The 17,730-nt window shown below is 34.6% G+C and overlaps 1 protein-coding gene and 1 long non-coding RNA gene across 2 annotated transcripts; one reads left to right on the top strand and one right to left on the bottom strand.

Annotated features, from left to right (window-relative positions):
- Window positions 1–213: 213 nt before the first annotated feature.
- Window positions 214–17,627, bottom strand: LOC133197996 (uncharacterized). Its single transcript, XM_061334144.1, has 9 exons — window positions 17,176–17,627; window positions 15,465–15,670; window positions 15,094–15,190; window positions 7,889–8,069; window positions 6,557–6,642; window positions 4,704–5,497; window positions 3,374–3,513; window positions 2,541–2,728; window positions 214–1,522 (listed from the first exon to the last, which is right to left on the bottom strand). Exons 1-9 carry the CDS (start codon window positions 17,339–17,341, stop codon window positions 726–728), a joined length of 2,655 nt encoding a protein of 884 aa, XP_061190128.1. The 5' UTR covers window positions 17,342–17,627; the 3' UTR covers window positions 214–725.
- LOC133197949 (uncharacterized) lies at window positions 13,239–14,511 on the top strand. Its single transcript, XR_009722457.1, has 2 exons — window positions 13,239–13,280; window positions 13,653–14,511. It is a non-coding gene; the product is annotated as an uncharacterized LOC133197949 (long non-coding RNA).
- Window positions 17,628–17,730: the final 103 nt, after the last annotated feature.

Raw genomic sequence — 17,730 nt, 5'->3', positions numbered from 1 at the left:
TAAATATCAATGAACAGAATTTAGATTCTCATGTATGGTCAATAAATCATTGTCAATTCAGTTTCTAAATTGGATTTATTTTGAATGGAAAGAAAATGTTTTGTTCAACTACAAACTACCAATAACACTAGACATTGAAACATGTTTCATATACAACAGAACATTGCATAATTATACCCCCGCTCCGAAGGAGAGGGAGCATATACTGTTTTATCCTTGTGTGTCTGTCTGTCCATAACAAATTTTTGTCGCAGTTTTCTCAGCAACCACTTATAGCAGATACTTGAAGTTTTAACACTCACTTTGTTTAGGCATGCCATATAGTAAGATTTATTTTGTACGAATCCAATTTCAACTTCCTGTTTATCTGTGCGTCTGTCAATACCATGCATAACAAATTTTCGTCACAGTTTTCTCAGCAACTACTCATCGGAGATGTTTGAAATCTTAGCACACTCTTTGTTTAGGCATGCCATTTGGTGGGATTCATTTTTGTACGAATCCAGTGTCAACTTCCTGTTTATTCCTGTGTCTGTCCATAGCTGAACTTGTGTATATTCACATCAGAGGGTATATTCACATCAGTGCTCAGAGCGGGGGTATTACTAGTACATCAACAACTCGTGGGGTTCCAATTTGAGTGAAAAATTCTCAAAGGGACGTAAAACAAACAAACAAACAATAACATACAAAGAACATCATACATTCACAAACAAATAACTGCATTACTGCTCAGACCTGAAATAATCTGCAACAGAATCAATGATTTTTTTAGATTTTGTCACACGCACACTATTATCAGCTATCTCTGACAGCACATCCTGCACTCCCTCCCTACCATTTCTCTGATATGCAAGTTGTAAGTGGGATAAGGAGAGTCCACTGCCGGCAATCTTATTTCCCATTCCATTCGAAATTACCTTTTGGTCCAATAAAGGCCTTAGTGTACTCATTAGATGCTTTGTTGTGTTCTTGTGATGAAACACGGCAACGGCAGAGTTCAAGGTGAAGGATGCAGCAACTTTGACTTCATGGGAGGGTCCTGTATGATCGACCAATCTCTTCAAGGCTATGACATCCTGTAATGAGTCATGCGCACTGTATTTGTCTTGTAGAATTTCTGCAAAGAGGTGTAACTGCGAGTATGACGAAAGGTTTGGATGTGACATTTTGAAAAGAGGAATTGTATCAATGAAGCCAGTGACTGCAGATGAAAATGTCTCCAAAATGTTTAGTTTACTCAAAATGTTGAAGAGCACAGGAAGGTCAAACACTTTAGAGTTATGCCCAACTAGAACAACATCTGGACCCGACATCTTCATGAAGTCCATAAACTGGATCAGAGCATCTTTAATGCTGACTGTCTCAACTTCCTCATGATTGTGGTACATTTTATTGTTGACTACTTGTATTCCAGTTATTTCTGTAGCTTTTGATGTCATTGGTTTTTTTGGAATGATGTACTTGTTGAATACCTCATCATTTCTAACTGCAGATAACTGCACAATATGAGAATCCCTTGCTGAAAATAAAAACAAGTATATTCAAGTTTTTGAAATTCAAAACATAAAATATCCAAACAAATCCATTGATATATGCACTATTTCAAAAATTTTGAAACAATGAAATACTAGTGCCCCTCTTCCCCAAGCCTTAACTCCTGTCGAAAATGCTTGAACTCTTTCAGAGTATGCATTTTCTTTTAATTCAGTGTTGTCAGATTAGGAAAAGTAAAGTTTTGAAAGAACGATATAAAACATGCTCAACTACCAATACCAGAATCATAGAGGTTTAAAAACTTCTTTTATGCCATTTCAAAATATGCATTTGCTTTTATTCAATATTAGCAACAGAAAATATATAATTTTTGAAAAACATATATTACCTCTGTATAAATTATGTGCATTTAGTTTCATTGGTTTTTGTCCCACCCACAGGCCTCTGAGGTGCAAGAGTCATAACATTTAAATTCCTCTTTACTCTGAAGATACTTTATACCAAACATTGGGGGGGGGGGGGGGGGGAGCCATATAGTTTTCAGGAAGTTAAAAATGTTTATTAGTTTACACATGGCAGACAGTGGACAGGGACCAATTACAAAAGGTCATATGAGTGTCTCAAATCTTCGAAATTAATCATGTTTTCATACATTCCTTTTGCATATGCTTCCCATACATCTGGTGGATATCAATCAGGAAATAAATTTTGAGATTACATGGGTGTGATATCACAATTGTTTATGACTGAAAGTGTTGTCATGGAGTTTTGCTGCTAAGGCTCGGAGATAGAATATCATATTCAATCATATTCAACCGCAAAACATGATAGATCCTTCTTTTATAGAATTGTTTACTTGATCGTGATTCCCATATCTTGTGATAAACACTTCTTGGTGGTTTTTGTGACAAACAGATTAGAAATTTTCTTGCTGTTTACAAAATGCTGGGTTTATTCCTTCGACATCCATATAGAAGAAATACTGGAAGAGTGCCATAACCATCAGCATTGACTAGACATTCAAAACTCATTTAGGTTCTTACCGAGTCCAGTAGTTTCCAAGTCGAAATAGATCTCTTCAGCATTTAACAACTGACTTGAAGGAAGATGATCATACTTTGGAATTGTTTTTGGAGCTGGAATTTCATCAATGTCCGAGGCATGGTGGAGATCACATCCTGTCAAATAACTGACGCCTTCCCTTGTCTCTTTTGTAGAAAGACTTTGAATTCTGTAAAGAAGTTGTATATTGTAAAACAAATAATTCCAAATTGAGGTCTTACAAGAGGCCTAGCAAAATAAACACTCACCTGATGTACAGCCAATAAAAAAAAATTACTTAGTAAAGACTGGTTGCACAGTTCTGATAGAACGTTTCAAGCTATTCTAAACCACAATTTTGTACATTACAGGGTGAAAGAAATTTCAGTGACCACTTGGCAAAGCAAATAAATATGAAGCATAACCATTCATCTCAATGAAGATTTTGCTTGTCCCATATGACTCACTTTTCCAATATAAAATAGATATTCAACAATATAGCGAAAAATATACCTCCAAATGAATTGGAAAAAAATATTTATCAAACCACTGGTTGATTCATTCCAGAAAATGTCCTCTTCATTAATTTTATACTTATATCAAACTTTTTATGACAATTTGCAACCAGAAGAGACTCACTATTTATAACAAGCATAAATCTTTGGTGATTCAGAAAACAATAGATCTTAGTAAGATTCAAGAGTTTTTTTCAATTCTCACTTTAAATATATACTTATCAGCAGGGACATCCACTTGTCCTTGGTTGGTTTTCACTTTTCAGTTAGACAAGAGTTTTGTTGCACTCTGACAAATGACAATAAAAGTATACTAGTACCTCTTGGCTTTCAATTCTCTCCTTCTCCTTTTAAATTTCTGTGTCATTGAAATGGCCTTCTGTCGTTTTCTTTGGAGATCCCTCAGAATGCACTGTCTTCGAGTATAGTAGCCAGGAGAGAGGCCTAATTTCTTGTTCACCTTTAATAAGGATATAAGAATCCATTATGTACAACTGAATATGCAATACATTCATTAATCTGCTTTTGATTAAAATTTGCAGAATTTTAAAATCTAAGAGATTAATATTCTCACATAACAAAAGTACACACAGTAGAAATATTGTTAGGAATATATGTAATGCAAACAACATACATTATAAAACAAATGGATCATGGGCCTTGATGGTCACCTTTACTACGGCTACTTTGGCCCCGCCCCAAGCTCTAACTTGGGACTAAACTCGCTCCTTTTTTTACCATTGGCCTTGCTGTTTTTCACTTGATTCCCCCCCCCCCCTTTGTAGTACTTATTGTGGCCCCACCCTACCCCAAGGGGTCATGATTTGAACAATTTAGAATCTACACTACCCCAGAATGCTTCCACATAAGTTTCAGCTTTTCTGGCCCAGTGGTTCTTGAGAAGATTTTTAAAGATTTTTACTACATATTTCAATGTAAATCTTGGATTCCCTATTGTGGCCCCGCCCTACCCCCCAGGTGTCATGATTTCAACAATTTAGAATCTACACTACCCCAGAATGCTTCCAAATAAGTTTCAGCCTTTCTGGCCCAGTGGTTCTTGAGAAGAAGATATTTAAAGATTTTTACTATATATTTCAATGTAAAACTTGGATTCCCTATTGTGGCCCAGCCCTACCCCCGGGGGTCATGATTTGAACAATCTAGAAACAACACTACCCCAGAATGCTTCCAAATAAGTTTCAGCCTTTCTGGCATAGTGGTTCTTGAGAAGAAGATTTTTAAAGATTTTTACTATATATTTCAATGTAAAACTTGGATTCCCTATTGTGGACCTGCCCTACCCCGGGGGTCATGATTTGAACAATTTAGAATTTACACTACCCCAGGATGCTTCCACATAAGTTTCAGCTTTTCTGGCCCAGTGGTTCTTGAGAAGAAGATTTTTTAATGACCCCACCCAATTTTTGTATTTTCTTGATTATCTCCCCTTTGAAGAGAACTTGGCCCTTCATTTTAACAATTTAAGCTCTTCTTCACCCAAGGATGCTTTGTACCAAGTTTGGTTAAAATTGGCCCAGTGGTTCTTGAGAAGAAGTTGAAAACGTGAAAAGTTTACAGATGGATGGAGAGACGGATGACGGACAACGGGTGATCAGAAAAGCTCACTTGAGCTAAAAATTAACATACCTTTATAAGATATCTGTGACCTTCATTTTTCTGAGCTACACACGCAGCAACTCTATATCTGAGGCTTGAAGAGGAGCTGTAATGATGGGTCTTTGGGGCTTTTGCAGACACCATTCTGTTAAAACTCTCATTTGATTGCGTGCTTCCTAAACATGAAAGACGATCAGAATGACTTGCATATGAACTGAAAACTTCTTTGAGATCATCCTGAAGGAACCTATCTTTGAGCGGTTTTCCATGTGGAAGAGACTTGTAGCGCAGGTTAGGGTTGTCGATGAACTTGCACCACCGTGCGGAGCAGTGTTCGTGATCTCCAAAGATGTGGTATGGTATTGATGAGAGGTCTTCTTGGATTTGAAGAGCATTTCCTTTTCCCTGTGCTATGGAGTAACTGAAGCACTTTTGAATATACTTTATAACAGACAAAGTTAGAGATGAATGTTCTTTCTTCAAGGTAAACAAAGAGTTTGTAAACAGTTTCTTCAGATGATTTTTATCAGACAACTTCTTGATATTAGCATTGACATTAGTTTTTAATCTTGCTATTGTGGTGGTATCCTCATCTCCTATGATTCCGTCAATGGTTATTCCTTCACTTTTCTGTAAATCTTCTACCATCTCAATAACCATATCTGCCTCCATGGCCTTTGAACTTCCCTCCCAGTTCTTTGAGCACTCATGGGCTGCTGGATTCTTGTTGGTTGTTTCAGCTACACTGCATACTCTGCAATTCTTTGACCTCACAGAATATGACAATACTTTGCCAGAGAGAGGGCCAACCATGGAACAATGACCTAAAAAAGTACATATTTTGAAGTAAAAGAAAAATTTAACACCCAATTTCAAAACAATGCCAATGGGTTATCACACTTTAGAAGATAATCTATACAAAAGTTTTTCCTTTCTTTATTCCTCTGAATAAAATTCACCTAATATTGCTAATGAGAGTGCTTGCATATTGATTTGACTCATTAAGGCTCTTCCTTAATGAGTTTTTTCCTATAAATTCCCATGTAAAAATTATATCCCTTTTTGTGGCTCCATCTTACCCCCTTGGGGCCATAGTTCAAACAAAATTGAATATGCTTTACCTGAGCATGCTTGTATCTATACATGACTACTAATGGCTGTTCTTTGGAAGAATATTTTAAAATTTCAATGTACAGTTGAACTTTGGGATACATGTATCTTTTTCATAAAATGTTTCTTTCTTTCTATCATATAAATCCCCGATATCTTAACCGTGTATTCATGGTACAGGTGTGGATTTAAAACACTCTTTTTGAGGTAAACTAAATAAATATCGAAGGCATGGTGCCTGAAGACTTCTTGAATATCAATAGATAATCAATAGATAATCAGGGTCATATTGACATCGCTGCAATATGCCATACACATACTCGAATTTCTAGAGAGGGAGAGAGAGATGTCAACAATGAAGCCGATCGATAGCCCCACCTCCTATAAATTTGATTACGTGACCTAAAAACCACTCCGGGTACATGCCAAATTCCGGAAGACGACACTAATGTATCGTTGCTTCAATTTTGATTCATGGCAAAAGGCCTTGCTTTTGTACAAATGTTCTACCTAATATAACCATGTATACGTAACTCTTTCTATTGCTTGCAATATATTTTGGATTCACTTCATTTACAGCTTGGTAGAGGAATTGCAAAAAGATCCAAAGGGCGTTAACTCCACCCATTCTTTACTGCATCTGTTTGCATACATATTTATTGGAATCATGTCCTGAGCAAAATTAATGCATAATTCATGGAGGACGCAGGCCAAAATAAATCACTCTATGCATTAATATTTGTTTCATTTTCCTAAAATTTGTCTATTTTTACCTGACAAACTATCATATGTCTTTCCACTTCCCCGTTTTTGCCATCCAGCATCTACAGCAACAACTAGTCCCTTTTCATTCATCTCTCTGAAAGATAGTTAAATAACAGACATCAGTTATTAGCCTGTGAACCTGTCTCCTTTAGAACACCTCCCTAATATGCATAACAATCTGCATATTTATCAGCACTAATTATGCAGTAGATGACTAAAACTAACATTTATAAGTATATCTAGTAACTGCGAAGCAGTATATAAAAAGTCATAAACTGTTCCAACCCAAGTTATACCAGTATATGTAGCTATTAAATTCACTCCTTATAATTTAATTTTTTAAATCAATAAGACAATTTCTCCTTCAGAAATGCCTTCGAATTGCACATATTTTAAAAGTAACACCAAGCGGATTGATACGTTTTTGACGTACATTAAGTCATTGTGACGTAGGCAACACAGGTTATACCATAAAAACTAAAATTTTTTATCCAATCAAATAATGCGTTACAACCAAAATTAAATTTTTTATAAATATTTTGACTCCATGCGGTGGACCAAAATGTAGACTAAAGGAGTTATATGATTTATTCAAAGTTTAATCAACACAACATTGGGATGCTTCAATATAAATATGATCAACATGGTCCTGCTGGTTTTTTTTCCTTTACACATGCATTATGTAAAATTTGACTGCTCTGATTTTGGCTCAACTCTAACCCCAGTGCTAATATTTTTTTTTTTAAAAATCTACTCTTCACATCTTAGATATGTGTTAGTAATTTATAGGATTTAGTGTGATCTTGCAACTCTATCTTATGTACTCCTTTATAAAACTCTAATCCGCTATTGTAGTCTCAACCTAATTTAAAAAAAAAAAAAAACATTTTTCCTATATATTCTTGAATAAAATTTGATCACCTTTTGTAAAAACCCTAGTCCTGGGGGGTCATGATTTTTACACTATGTAATGAAGCTAGCTTTCACATAAATTTCCTCTTTCCTGGCCAAGTGGTTCTTAAAGAAGACTTTTAAAACATAACATTAAATTTTCTCTAATTATTAATTATCTCCCTTTTAAAGAAAACATGACTCTTCATTTGAACAAACTTGAATCCTGACCTTTCATTTGCACAAACTTGAATCCCTTTACCCAAAGATGCTTTGTGGCAAGTACGGTTGAAATTGGTTTGTGTGGAGAAGTCGAAAATGTGAGAAGTTAACAGATGACCACTACACATGGTTGCTGGACACCCTTTGATCAGAAAAGCTCAATTGAGCCTTTGGCTCAGTTGAGCTAAAAAGTGAGATTTTAAACTGAATTTATATTGTATACACACTCATTCATCATTCCCAGTTCCTTCTGCAAAGCATTAGACATAGACTCTGCAGCAACATCTTGGACAGCTCTGCCAATCTCTTTCTGTCTATTGTCTAGCATGGCATGACTAACAGGTGGTATATTCAGCTCAGAAAGGAGACTGTTAACTTGAGTTACACCAATGCCAACATGTACCATTGCTGTAAATACAAATTCAAAAATGAAAAAAAAAATATCAATCTAATTAAAACAAGAGGCTCTTGAACCACAACACTCACCCGAGTCTCATTTTTCTCTGTATTCCCAGGAAATAAAAAAAAAAAGATCCATACTGTACTCAAACCCCCAAGGGGTAATGGCTACCAAACTTAAATTGATCTACATAACATTGGGATGATTCAATATCAATATGATTAATACGGTTATATGGCTTTGCTCTTCTACAGAGAAGATGATTTTTAATTTTTAAAGATTTTTTCCATGTACTATTGCATTATGTAAAATCTGTTAAGTCCAGTGGTTCAGAGAACAAATCTAAACAAGAAGTCTGTGAGCCAATGCTCACTAGTAATACCCCTGCTCTGATGTAAATATATGTTCTCATGTAGAAACACAGATATAGAGAATTTACGGATATAGTGAAGTTTTTTGGAATCCCCAGCAAAATTCTTAACAAATCCTAAGAAAATATTACAGCTATAACAAACTCTGATATAACGAATTTACAGATATAGCAAACTGATTTTGTGTCCCGTAGAGATTAAAAATAATAAAAATTACATCTTTTATAATGAATTTTTATAATGAATTGCAAATTCAATATATATACTTTAACAAATTCGTAATACAGATATAACGAATTATGGATATAGCGAAGTAATTTCACAGGTCCCTTGGACTTTGCTATAACTGAGTTTTACTGTATATACACAAGTTCAGTTGCGACAGAAATTTGGTATGGACAGACGCATGGATAAACAGGAAGTAGACATCTGATTCGTATAAAAATGAATCTTACCATATGGCATGCGAAAACAAGAGCACCGCTAAGTGGAGCATCCCCTCACAGAGGAACTTCACCAGTAATGGTAATGTCTCCATACGAGAGAATAATTCTCAAGAGGGATGTTAAGAAAGATACAATCACCTAGTTATCAAGGGCACCCACTATTACTATATAAAGTTTACAATAAGGTAAAGTACATAAAATGTATTGCAACACTAATTAATTTTTTAACAAAAGTCAAAGTTGATATTATCTTGGGGGGGGGGGGGGATGGGGGATCCATTTTTAACAAAAATTAAAAGTGCATATCATATTGGTGGGGAGAGGTGGGGGCATAACATGCATACGTAATTGGGCAGTTTCCCTTATTCCTAGCAGAAACATATCACGTATGCTCTAAGTTTCAGTAATTTACCTATGCAATATGCATAAAATCTGAGAATACCTGTGGAAGCAATATTTTTTCGTAATGAAAAATAACAATATGTCAGTGTTGAGAGGTCAATGAAACTTGCGAAATGTCTTTATAGCTTTCAGAAGAAATAAGGATAAATTCTATATTGTAAACAGACACATGTGGAAATTTAATAATGAAACTGCAACGTTCATCAAATTATTTCAATTACTCAGTGTCAGAGATGACACTTTTAATTCAGACAGATTGTCTCAAGATACGCACAATAATATGACAATATAAATATGCAAATACATAGTAGAACTTACTGAAGCGAGTCTATCGAAGCTATCCGAATTTACCAGTTTGATTAACAGGAAGTGAGTATTGTCAAGTCGTACATAAAATTTCAGGGCTTGAAGGTACGCAATATTTAAAGAAATATTTCACTGATTAACTTGAAAATGAATAGGATTTGTCCTTTCACAATCCCACATAAGTATGTGGAAGCTGAGATTTGATAGTTCAAAGGTTCTCCTTAAATCTTGCCAACAAGCTGTAACGGACACACTAACACACACACAAACACACACATATATGCACAGTAGCGATGCTATATCCTCTCCGCAACTAGCTGCGCGAGGGGATAACAAAGAGTGTGCTAAAAACACAAGGGTAAAACAGTTTACCCCCCTCTCCTTTGGAGCAGGGGTATAATTTTGTAAAGTTAACAGACAGACAGATAAATGGAAAAACTTAGATCAGAAAGCTCAAATGAGCCTCTCCTGTACGAAATTGTACGCCTGGTAATAACACGTAAACCAGGCGTCATGCTCTGCAAAAACCAGGCGGATTTTGACTCAATACCATATAAGTAAACCAGGCGTCAAATGAGACGGAAACCAGGCGTAAAAAGAGGCGTAATATGCAAATTTTACGCCTCTTCAATAGACCAGGCGTAAAGGATCGTACTGTCCAGGCGTAAAAATGTCCAGGCGTAAAAAAGTCCAGGTGTACAGTACACAATGATATATACAAAATACATTACATGTTTTGAAAACTAAGTATTTATTTTATCAAAACATCCATATCTTAGTATCAATTTAAATAACATTCAAAGGCAGTTTTTCTTAACATTTTGATGGACAACAAAATGTCATTCAAATAAACTTTACATTAATAAATCTTCCCATTTAAGGAAAATTCAAAATTTGTATTATACAAAAATTATAAATTATCTTGAAAATACAGTGTACCAATCTCTGATGACTTTGTATTACAGCAGAGATGCTTATAATGAATTCATGGTTATAGTGATTTTCATTTCCTTAAATTTTAGAATATTGCTGTGAACTTAATGGATACAATGAACTACGCCTAATCAAAATTGTTCATTCATTGTACTTCGCAATAAGTGTGTTTTACATTAGCTTATCTTGTATCGTGCACTGAGCTCTTCTTAGCATTCTCATATTTTTCTTTCCCATGTTCCTTTTTAAATTTTTGTCCTGCAATGAAACTTGCTCTGTGATGGCATTGTTCAGTTCTTGGTTCACTTTTTTTCTTCTTTTTCTCAACACCACTAAAGGGCATAACCTGAAGGAAAATTGTAGCCATGCTTTAATGTAGGTCTGAAATCACATGCATTATGTCCAACAAGATCAGTATTTACAATTAGAGAAAAAAAATTGTTGTATTACATAATGGGTTGACAGGAAAACAAACAGACAGACCAAACACAATATATCCCCAATCCTTCAATTGGGGGCATAAAAATCTTACCCCTTCAGATATTCCAGGGGGTGAAATATCCTGGTCATTCTCCCTTGGTTTTTCTGAAGAAGGAGGATTTGGACACAGGAAGCCTGCTTCTTGATTATCTGGATGATAGGAATAGAAATATATTACAGCCGTGCATATAGTTAAATATATCAAATATTGAATGTGTATTTTACAAATACTTTATTTAGGTTTTTATTTTTTTCATTATTATCTAACCTCAACACAATCCTCCATGGGATGAAATGCTAATAACTACTACTACTACCAATGAGAGAATGTCGGTAGTAGGGTGTTTTCTCAAGGGAGGAGTTTTGTGACTTGGTATCTTCTATTCCTTGGGACTTAGCTCCTGTTTCTTCTCTCTTGTATCCTCAGTGTTTTTCTTCTTTTTATTTGGGATAAACTCTTCATCATGTCCCTTAATTTCTTTTATTTTGTCTGTTGGAGCCCTTGTTCTCTTCCCATTCTCTTCCCATTTGCTTTCTCTGTGTTTAGATTGAGAAATTAAACAGTCTCTCTGGAATATCTTTTGCTTTCTCCTGCAAGTTTCCTAATAATTTGCTGCATGCCGAATAGCAAACTTTGTTAGTTCCTCTTCATCATCTACAAATACACACACATATAACAAAATTATCACCAAGAAATGTGAGCTTTGTGTAGCATATCTGAGCTTGACCCCCCCCCCCCCCCTTTAAGAAACACAAAACAGACCCCTTGTAAGTCAGTAGGAAGGAACAAATACAAGAAAGTTATGAATATATATATATATATATATATATATATATATATATATATATATATATATATATATATATATATATATATATATATATATATTGGGTATGAAAAGTTTCCGATCCACCTATGCATTGTAGCAACCCATTAAACATCACCTTAACCATGTTAACATGGTCAGCTTATCAGAAAGTGCACTCTATTTGTTATCACGACAGCTTTTGATTAAAATTACTGTAATTATTTTGTCTAGTAAAATTTTTAAGACAGCCACCGCGCCGTGTGGCAAATTTATAATTTATACCATCATACGGTGACATACCATGTTGTGATCCATGCGACTTTATATTTCCCTCATCTTGAACCCGACTTTTTAGAAAAAAAAAAAAAAGTGGAAAATGCCTCGTATATTTTTTGTTTTGTATATATTTTTTTCGAAATGATAAATACTAAAAATGATAATTATGCGATCGAAAGATAATTAAAAAAAAAAATCATGGGGTATACAACAGCAGTAGTTTACAAATTCGACAGGTCTCCATGTGTAAACAAACACGCATGCTACATGTAATCTAATCATTAACCATGTTAACAGAATGATTTTAAAAGCACATTTCTTAAATTTTTATAGATAATACTATATGGTATATTTCAAAGTGTTAACCTCGCTGGAGTATGAAAATCTAAAAAATTCTTACCATTGATGATGGGGCCATGAATGATGGTATCTCACTTCGAATTCCGTTCTTATTGTCAACGTTTTGTCTTTTTCTCCCACGACAGTCAAACTGCAATCCTCATCGAAGTATTTTCACTTTCAAGTAAAACCAAGTTGTCAGAAACAAGTAGAAATCGGCAGGGCAATGTTTCTTTCAAAGCAACAGAATTTGAAATGACCATGCGGGCGGGATTTTGATAGCGTGGGATATCAAGTTTCTGCAGCCCCGGTTCGAAGATGCTCTACTGTTGAGGTTCACGACGGGATCGATACAAAAGCTATTACAAACTTTCCCCCAAAAACGTCTCTCAAAATAATAAAATGCGTTCTTTTAGTATTAATTTGTCGAATTTTTTTTTTTTAAGATGCAAAATCAATGTGTAGATCAATAAATTTCACTGAGATCATTTTGTAAGGCGATTCCCCTTGGCCTCTGAGAAAACACCTTAGTTTACAGTTGTTCTCGGCACATTGGAAAATCACGGAATAACCAAACAAAATAAAAGAAGGTTACTTACGGAAAGCGTTTGTAAAATTTAGCAAATAACAAGAACAGGAATCTTTGATTGCGAGAAAACTGTAGAAGATTCTAGGAAACTGTTATCGGTAAGTATTTTACAGTTTAAAAAAAAAAAGATCGACCTACGTATATCGGGATCGACAATCAATTTAATAGAATGTTACTTCCGTTTTACAGATTGCAACCCGAATTATCTCGAAACAAATCGACTCTAAAGTTAGAAGACGAAGGCGCAGAAATAATCATCATGAGCGAGGTAGGTCACCTTAAATAACATTGTTTTGTTTTGTTTGTATCGCTTTACTATTAGATTAAAAATTATTTACTTCTTGCAAGTTGCAGGGACGTATATAGATCCCTGCTACTTGATCAGCTGTTGATGATCATACAGTACATGTAAAGCAAGAGAAAAAAATACGAATGAGTTCTCATCGATTTTTTTTTTCTCAATATGTTTAAAGAAAATTAATTATTTTTTTGTTCATATTGAATAGCTTGTAACAATACAACCTACACACCAATTTCTGGTTTTTAAAAAATTAATATATATATCTTAGTCGATTAAATTAATGTTCACTTGCATGCATTTGATTAACTGGATAATAGTAGTGTTTTATTCTTGAATTAGATGTCTGACCATGAAGAGTCTGAGCTGGACGATTTGATGAGTAACATGACAACATTTAAGAAACAAAGAACCCCAACTGCCAAAAAGATACATAAAATTTAGTGATGAGGATTTTTCTGATAATGAAGAGGAAGTATTCTCTTTTCTGATTTATCTGATGAAGAGGAATACATTTTGGATGATATCACTGAAGAAATTGCAATGTTACGGAGCATGATGATCAAGACTTCCAACTTCATTCTTTGCTCTGTAACATCCGTATTTCAATAAGAGTATTCATGTTAGTGCTTGCTGTGATTTGCACTAATAATAGATGATGAATCCAACAACTTTTGAACATAATTTCAGATGTGATGCTAGCAGAACACATTTTATATACCATTTGACATATATGCATTTAACAGTTGTCCAAAAAAAAACAAAAAAAACTAAGGAACCTTTGTGACGGTGTTTACCACTTTTATTGTCATCGTTGTTTGGGGGCCAATAAAATGTTGATTGTGTCATCTGTCTAAAGGAATTTTTTCAAACACCATTCAAGAAACCAAAAACTTCTTTCTGGAAATACCTGTTATAAATCTACTCCACAATCTATTATTTTTCCAGATGGATTTTTTTAAAGCAAAATGCAAGTGTGGTTTAACAGAAATATAGCTGGTGGAACTTATAAGGGCATCTGTGATGGGACTGTAATTTCAGCTAGAAATTATCTTAGCTCAACAATGATGTTGGGAAGGACAAACACAAATGCTGAAATATTTATCTTAAAGTTTTTTAATCTATAAAGTATTTCACTGTAAATATTGCAAATGGATTTATTGTTCACAAAAGAAAAGTGAAATATAATGTTTTGCCTACATTGTACCTTTTCTATTATTTTCTAAGACCAACATTATGCCTCACCAATTTTTCTAAGTCCAACATTACGCCTCACCAATTTTTCTAAGTCCAACATTACGCCTTACCAATTTTACTAAGTTCAGCGTTACGCCTGGTTTTAAAAAGTTACGCCTGATACAAGAATTACGCCTGGCCCAAGAGGCGGAAAATGACACGTATTCCGTGTGTGCAAAGAGCAGGAATACGTGTCCTGCTCAAGTACGCCTGGTAAAGACACGTAATTCTGAATTCCGTCTAGAAACCAGCTGGTTTCCATGTCTCATCCAGCTGGTTTACGCCTCACTTGTTCGTACGGGCTGGCTTCAATAAGTTAAAAATGGCTTCTCAACAAGTTTTTATTCTGAACTAAACATTATATATATATATATATATAAATTCTTTCAAGTTCATGCAAAACAAGTGGCACTTATGAAATCTTTGAACAATGGGGAAAAACCTATACGTACAAAAATGAGCTAAAATTTAATTAGGCTCCTTGTGACCTGACAAAAATTAATATATGTGTATCTGATGTAGGGGATGTGTAAGTGAAACTTCTCACCTGCTGATAGTTTTGTATTTACATCCCACACTTTTCCATGTTTTTTCCCCGTTTTTACATGGTTAATATGATTACACTTTGTATTGCTGCAACAGACCTGAAATGTGAATGTAAAACCAATGAATCCCCAGTTACAGGTCACTGTAATAAATTCATTCACCGTTAATGAATATCAAATGCTGGGGAAAAAAAGAATTTCAATATGCATCATTTCAAATATGATAAAAAAAAATATTGTAAAACCTTTCAAAACTTTTAATAAGGACATGGAATAATGCCTATTTTACATTGAGAAAAATCCATGAAAAAAAACCTTTCAAGCTTTCAAAGTTGTTTTCTAACTAACTGGACATAAATTTATGAGTTTATACCTTTAACAAAGAAGCTAAACCATGTGTCAGTACAGAAATTGTGTGTGAAAGTTGCAATGGTAAGCCACATTTACAACATCCCCGCAAGCCCTCAGCTAACACTCCAAGTTCTACCACTCTCCTTCCCTCCTTCCAATCCTCAGATGTAGTCACTTCTCCCCCATCCACCACCTCCTCTCTTTCCAGTATATTTAAATTTGGCAATTCTATTAATAAAGAATGAATAAATAAAAATTATCACCAGGATACACATAACGTTCTTTACTATCTACACATGCTGACAAGTTGACTACTTTTGATACACTTACAACAGTTCATAGTGCCGATATACAGCATATTTTTGACATTTAAGAGGTAAGTATATGCTATTTAGCATGTGCATATATGCATAACAAAATTCATGCATTCATGGTGTTGGGATAGTTAACTTGACAGGGTTGTGCATCCAAGTTCTGCTGTTTTGTTCCATTTTACTAAGAAGTAACACAATATAAACAATTTATTTCTATTATTATGGTTTTGGGCCAGTCTTTTTAAAATTTACTGGCCCAATGTGACAGTGAAAGTACTAGACTGCTGAGTTAAAAAATTGACCAGTAAAAATTTAAGCGATAGCCTGAGTGGCCAGTGAAAAAAAAAGTAATTATTTTTAGTCCTGGACCTGTTATAAGATAAATAAACCATCCTGATCAGTGGCGGATCCAGGAATTGCATAACAGTAGAAGGCAGGGGGTATGGGGGACTGCATTGACCCCCAGTGGGTCTAGGGCAAAGCCCTGGTGGGGGCCTGGAAGCTGATGAATTCTTACAAATAAGAGATGTTTTTTCCTTGATTTTAGGATAATGGACATAAAAGTTCTACATACAAAAAATTCAAAAGGGGGGGGGGGGGGGGGGGCTGGCCCTGTATCCACCTTTGCTGATAGAGATTTCCAAAGTTTCTCCAAATATGTTGTTGAAATCCATTTTATTTGTTTTCAATCTCTTATTTGCTATGACATCTCAACCACACATACATGATGACACAGCCTATTCACACTGTGTTACGAAAATACAAACAATTAATGAATAAAGGTAAAGGGAAAATCAAAGAAAATGTAACAACAGAAAATTCAATGTTTTGTAGTTGTATATGGAATTTATTTCAATCATGAGACAGGATTTTTTTTTAAAAATAGATTTTCATTTGTGTTTTCAAAGACACTTGTGAAAATATAAAAAAAAAATCCTATCCCACTAGTGAAATAAATTCCATATTCAGCTACAAAACATTAATCATCCGCTATGTATCATGATACACTGGAACTGCATCTCAGTATTGTGATAAATATTGTGAGATTTCACCTTTCATACATTTTTGCATAATTTGTGTCAATCTGTTTTGTAATGTAACTTTCCATCACAATGTGAAGGGATCAAATGAGTATATTATTTCATCAAGCTTTAACATTTTATAATCTTTGAACCACAGCAATGAACAGCAAAAGTAAATTTAAAAAATATATATCTTATATATATTTATTACATGTAGGTTAAACTATAAAAAAAATTAACATATAGGCCTATGACTTAAAATGTTATAAGGACTAGAACGGCGCACTGTAATGGACATCGTGTGCCTTCCTTTAATATTTCTAAGATAGATCTAACATAGATGCAGATGTGCAAACTGGTTTTTCTTTTTAGATATGATACACGTATGTATACAAACCTTGATCATGATCAATGTTAACAGGAGTTGCACTGGCGGAGTAATTGTGGTCTCTAAGAATAGCTCCCCTAATCCATCGGGTCAATTGCCCTGCAGATACTTTTTCATATCTCTCCTTCTTCGTTTTCGAAACGAACCCATGGCGTCTGTACTTTGGTTTCACCATCTTAACCAAAGTTTACGCGCCGAACGTTACTTCACGTCTGCTTTTTACTTACATTATCGTAATCCGTCTCACATGTCTTAATTTTCCGCGAAATATAAAATAGTTATTATATGTTTTCTTCTGGCACAAAAATCAATATTATGTTACTTTCTACGGATAATTATTATAATTACTTAAAATAAACTATTATTTTTCTGTCATACTGAATTCTTTATTAAAACGACATTCAGACCAATTTCCGGCAGTTCGAGTTGCGCGGTGTATTCAAATTCGTCAGAAGCGAAACACCTTAAATGAATAAAATTCATCAAGAATATGCATATTTAACCACAAAAGGTTATATAAGTTGCATAGAATTTGCAACTTATTTGCAACTTCATCCTAAAAGA

The sequence above is a fragment of the Saccostrea echinata genome, unplaced genomic scaffold (genome assembly GCF_033153115.1).
Source record: "Saccostrea echinata isolate AGI-Se365-2 ecotype Australia unplaced genomic scaffold, CSIRO_AGI_Sech_v1 ptg000032l, whole genome shotgun sequence".
Classification (NCBI taxonomy): Eukaryota; Metazoa; Mollusca; class Bivalvia; order Ostreida; family Ostreidae; genus Saccostrea; species Saccostrea echinata.
This window is presented reverse-complemented; position numbering and strand designations above follow the sequence as displayed.